The sequence below is a fragment of the Anoplopoma fimbria genome, unplaced genomic scaffold (genome assembly GCF_027596085.1).
Source record: "Anoplopoma fimbria isolate UVic2021 breed Golden Eagle Sablefish unplaced genomic scaffold, Afim_UVic_2022 Un_contig_7813_pilon_pilon, whole genome shotgun sequence".
NCBI classification, from domain to species: domain Eukaryota; kingdom Metazoa; phylum Chordata; class Actinopteri; order Perciformes; family Anoplopomatidae; genus Anoplopoma; species Anoplopoma fimbria.
In genome coordinates this window covers 6,234-11,831 of record NW_026552492.1, presented here as the reverse complement: position 1 = coordinate 11,831, position 5,598 = coordinate 6,234, and the positions used below count along the sequence as shown (strand labels likewise).

Genomic DNA, 5,598 nt, shown 5'->3' with positions numbered 1-5,598 from the left:
CCCCAAGGATAAAAGATGTTAGTAAATGTGAAGGTAACAAATGTATTATTTGTCAACTGACTATGACCAATTTATGTTATTTGAATTTTCCTGGATGATGCAACAGCTTAAAGTCCAAAACTTTGGGACGATTGGTTTGTCAATTTGTTTCTGGTTAATTATTATCATGGCTTGTGTTTATCTTCATCACCAGAAAAAATATTCAGTCCTCTTTTCTTGACAAGACAAGAGCACATCCAACCGGAACCACCATGAGCAAATTAATTCTAATTGCAGGTAAGGCACAATGGAAAGTCAATTGTTTCACAAAATCTGTTTTACCTTATATTTACTAACTAAATCTGTAACTTTGAAGGTCTTTGTCTGTCCTTTGCCAGTTTGGGTGAGTTTATGAGTTAAAACAATAATTAATATTGAACAACCTTAGTAGCAACTTAACAAAGTTATTGATTTATCCTCAAAGCTCATTGAAAACAATTTCTGCCATTCCATGAATAGTGTCGTCCTCCAGATTGGTGTGTTATTTCACCAACTGGTCCCAATACCGACCTGGTAATGGGAAGTTTATGCCTCAAAACATTGATCCAAACCTGTGTACCCACCTGATCTATGCCTTTTCTGGTATTAACGAGGCAAATGAGTTGGTCACCATAGAATGGAATGATGATGAACTGTATAAATCTTTTAATGGACTCAAACAGAGGTCAGTCCAAATGTTTTAAGCACCATCTTCTAAAATTGTTGTGCAAAATAGTGATTGGTGCTACTAAATGTATATATTCCCATAGGAATCCAAATCTTAAAACACTGTTGGCAGTCGGAGGCTGGAACTTTGGAACACAGAAGTGAGATATTAACCAGAAAACAATCAATAAAGATCAATGTATTGTAATTATGCGTTTTTGAAAGCAATTTTTTCCCCAAAATCCTACACAGATTCACAACAATGGTGTCAACACAAGCCAACCGAAATACATTTATCCAGTCTTCTGTCAAACTACTGAGAAAATATGGTTTTGATGGACTTGATTTGGACTGGGAATACCCTGCGTCTAGAGGAAGCCCTCTGGAGGACAAACAGAGATTCACACTGTTATGCAAGGTTATATCCAAAATGTTCTGGTGTCCAAATTATGTTAAACATGAATTACAAATTGTCTTTAACATGTTTCTATGGTGTACAGGATCTACTAGAGGCCTATCAGGCTGAGGGAAATGCAACTGGTCGGCCCAGATTACTGGTCTCTGCTGCTGTGTCGGCTGGGAAAGGAACTATTGATGCTGCTTATGAAATCGCAGAGATGGCAAAGTATACCAAAATGTTACTCGCCACAGTATGCCCATGATTAGATGTCATCATGTTTTGGTAAACTTGATCTCACGTGCAATTCATCAGGTATCTGGACTTTATTAATGTGATGACGTATGACTTTCATGGCACCTGGGAGAGTGTGACAGGACATAACAGTCCTTTGTACAAGGGATCCCAAGACACCGGGGATCATGTTTACTTAAATACTGTGAGTACAGGATTTTTTTTTTTGCATCATTATGAATGTAAAGGCATACTTTTCTCTCCTCTAATATTAACAGCCATCAGAAAGTTGAAATATTACATAAAGCTTTTTAAATTTGTCTGAGTTCGATAAATGCAAAACACACAAATTGTAATAGAAATGGACCTAGCAAATTAATCATGATTTACATGAAGCATGTGACTGAAAGTTACTGTGAGGAACTTTTAACAAAATATATGAAAACTAAATGTAATACTAATGCTATATGAACTACATAAGGAAACCAGACCATCAGGTAGAAGATTCGCTATTTCTATAAAGTTATTCTGAATGCTTGTCATCAATGCCACTGTGTCCGATTCTGCTGCCCCTGCTGCTGGAGGACCAGGCCGTATTTTTGACTATCAGACTATCAGAACCTGCTGCAGTACAATGAGAGGTTTTCTAAGGGGAATCTGGTGAACTGAAACACTACCACTTTTGTACACAGAACAACACAAAATGAAAGTTCCTTGTAGTAGCTTTAGATGTAGATGAAAACATCAGATATGTGTGATAAGGACTGAAACATGACTAAAATTAAATCATGACACAAAGGCACCACATTTCCCTCAGGTTTTCCTTGCTTTCAGGATTGCCTTGTTCTCCTATAATTATTTAATCTCATTGTGCCATATTCATTTGCAGTGGTTCAGTGGCAACTAGAGGATAAGCGCCACAAACAGTTTAGTTCAATGAGCCAAACTCCCATAGTTTGCATAAAAGTAGAAGATAGAAACATGCATTCATTTGCATTTTCTCTAGCAGATTTCTGCAAAAAAAATAATTAATTTCAAAACATTTGATTGTAAACTTGGATTCTCTTTGTTGTTCATATTTCAGGACTTTGCCATGAGATATTGGCGGGACAAGGGAACACCTGTAGAAAAGCTAAATATGGGATTTGCGACATATGGGAGGACATTTCGACTGTCTACTCAATCCAGTCAGGTTGGAGCACCAACCAGTGGTCCTGCTGCTGCTGGTGTTTTTACAAGGGAAGCAGGTTTCTGGTCCTATTTTGAGGTGAAACTGGCAACAACTCACTGAATATAACTCTTATCTCTATTATTATATTTGTAACTCAATTTTACTATTAAACATGACATGTTATTTTGGTATAAAGTCATCACAAAGAACTTAAAAGGTGCTAAATGCAAAAGACAGAGCGTATCTATTGCCTCAACATGGCTCTCAACATCGCAATGGCAGGGGACAACTTATCTGCTGGCAAAACCAAGTCTGATTGTATAGAAGTCAACAAGATAATGACGTTACTTCTTACTTGATTTATCTCAGTAAAAATTGTAAACATGAGTTTGTGGTCTTAATCGCAAGTTTCACATCATCACATACAGCATAATGTTCATTAAATAAATGATGGTCCCATTTAAAGTTAAAAGTTAATTTCGTAATTCAGCATTCCATTATACTTAACTCCACCCTCTCGTGTCACTTCTAGTTGCAAAAAACAAAAATGGGTATGACTTTATCCACTTCTCACGTACAGTCATTTTCTGCTCAGGTAGACATTACTCCACTATGTTTTACAATGTCTAGCTCCACAAAACCCCTCGAAAACAAAAATTGGAGATGCAGTTTTTTTTTACTTATGCTCCCAAACTGTGGAACAACCTACCCCAAAACATTAGAGAGGCAACCTCTGTTGACAGTTTCAAGCTTAATTTAAAAACATATCCATTTCCCCAAGCCTTTCTTTTTTAACTGCACTGAATGTGCGCTCCATAAAGTCCCAAATCTGTCAATCAAACGATCTTATATGCATTCAAACAATTTTATCATTTAAACATTTTAACTAATTTATTTAATTAATTGTCATGTTAAATGTAATTTTTTTCTGTTGAATTTTTTTATTGTACTGAAAATGTGAATTTACTTTTTTTGAGCTACATAGTCTGTATGAAATGTTCTGTATGAAAAAAGATTATTATTATTGTTATGAACATAGCAAGTCTTTGTTCGCTGCTATATTAGCACTCTGAATATTGAATACAGACATTGTAACATATTACTTTAAAATTTGAAATTCAACCCTCTTTTCAGATTTGCACTTTTCTTCAAGGGGCCACTGTCCAGCTGATTGAGGATCAGAAAGTTCCGTATGCGTTCAAACAAAATGAGTGGGTTGGATATGACAACAAAGAAAGTTATAAGACTAAGGTAATCATGTGCTTCTACAAAACGTTGCTTATTACTTTTGTCATACCAGCAGTTAAATACAAAGACAAAGTGCCTACATTGTTGTTGAAGTGTTTCTGGTGTATTCATCCAGGTTCGTTACCTGAAGGACAACAGATTTGGAGGAGCTTTTGTCTGGGCTCTGGATCTGGATGACTTTAATGGACAGTTCTGTGGACAGGGAAACTACCCCCTCATCAGTTACCTCCGCTCTCTTGTAGCCCAGGGTGAGTAGAAATTATATATTGCTGTATTCTTTTTTCGTGATTCACCCAGTAATTATATATTGTCATTTGTGATCTTTGACTGTACAAACTACAGAAAATGTACAATTTTTCTACAGATCTTCCTCCCCTTCCCACTGGAGCGATCACCCCAAATCAAGTGACGCCGTCTACAAACAAACGTCCACCTAACACAACACCTGCTCCAAGACCAACAATCCCTTCTTCATCCACATTCCAAGACAATTTCTGTGCTACAAAGATTGGTGGGCTTTATGCCAAACCTGATGCCCGAGGTTCCTTTTACAGCTGTGCCAATGGCATCACCTGGATCCTAAACTGCCCAGCTAATTTGGTCTATGACGAAAGCTGCAAGTGCTGTAACTGGCCCTAACCATTCAACAAGTTATATATATATGTTCAAAAGTGAGCAAAAAAATATATTCTTCACAAGTATGAATAATTTGTTTAGATAATTTGACAATTAAATTAAATTACCTCTGAGACCATACGTTTTTTAAGTGAAATTGATTATCTTAAAATTGACTATGAATCTTTTTTTTTTTTACGTGACCAAAAAACAATTAAAGCTTATTTAATGCATTAAACATACAATGGTAAGCCTTACACAATCATTGGCTTCTGGGCTTCCTTCACTTACACTGCAACATCCATCCATCCATCTTCCGTAACCGCTTATCCAGTTAAGGGTCGCGGGGTGCTGGAGCCGATCCCAGCTGTCAATGGGCGAAGGCAGGGTACACCCTGGACAGGTCGCCAGCCTATCACAGGGCTGACACATAGAGACAGACAACCATTCACGCTCACATTCACATTCACACCTACGGGCAATTTCAGAGTCATCGATTAACCTAACCTGCATGTCTTTGGACTGTGGGAGGAAGCCGGAGAACCCGGAGAGAACCCACGCTGACACGGGGAGAACATGCAAACTCCACACAGAAGGTTGTCCAGCCCGGGAATTGAACCCGGGCCCCTCTTGCTGTGAGGCGACAGTGCTAACCACTACACCACCGTGCAGCCCACACTGCAACATAAAATATAAAATATCTATGGTTATAGTGATGGTCCCTTGTATATACTACAATACAAAAATATACAAGGTATACACAGTAGCCTAAACTGTCATGTCTCACATCCTCTGAGACACATTGAAACAGCACTGTGCCCTACATTAAAACACAGTAAATATGTGTTAATTTTGATGCAAAGCACCAAATGAAACTGCATTAAAATAGTCACACATGCATTGAGTGGATATTGAACACATTTTTTCATGATGAGTCACACTGACTCTCACTGTTAGCACAATACCACTGTCCTTAACGCAGCTGGAAATCACTGGACATTTGACTTTGCGCCTTTATGGATAATTAAAGCACATGTTTGTGGTACGGTATTAATTATTAATCTGACCACATAGTTGTTTTTAGCAGCAAAAGCCCAAAGCATATTCACACGTCTTAGTTAGATTCTCTAGGACCAGTTAACTAACTTGACGCCAACAGTCTGGATTACCTTGTGAGCGTGGTTTGGTAACACAAATATACAAGTTAATACTAAATTTGAGGGAAAGAATAAATTAAATGGTACAAATG

The 5,598-nt window shown here is 37.6% G+C and overlaps 1 protein-coding gene across 1 annotated transcript; it reads left to right on the top strand.

Annotated features, from left to right (window-relative positions):
- Window positions 1-202: 202 nt before the first annotated feature.
- On the top strand, window positions 203-4,650 carry LOC129115966 (acidic mammalian chitinase-like). Its single transcript, XM_054627114.1, has 11 exons — window positions 203-276; window positions 356-382; window positions 499-703; window positions 789-845; window positions 937-1,102; window positions 1,185-1,309; window positions 1,397-1,520; window positions 2,400-2,582; window positions 3,621-3,737; window positions 3,850-3,982; window positions 4,099-4,650. The coding sequence occupies exons 1-11, from the start codon at window positions 252-254 to the stop codon at window positions 4,371-4,373; spliced, it is 1,437 nt and encodes a 478-aa protein (XP_054483089.1). The 5' UTR covers window positions 203-251; the 3' UTR covers window positions 4,374-4,650.
- Window positions 4,651-5,598: the final 948 nt, after the last annotated feature.

Excerpts from the sequence above, each read along its gene's own strand:
- LOC129115966 (XM_054627114.1), top strand. The coding sequence starts at position 252 with ATGAGCAAATTAATTCTAATTGCAG. Across the intron at positions 277-355 it reads CAAATTAATTCTAATTGCAG|GTCTTTGTCTGTCCTTTGCC; the intron begins GTAAGGCACAAT and ends GTAACTTTGAAG. Across the intron at positions 3,983-4,098 it reads CCGCTCTCTTGTAGCCCAGG|ATCTTCCTCCCCTTCCCACT; the intron begins GTGAGTAGAAAT and ends ATTTTTCTACAG.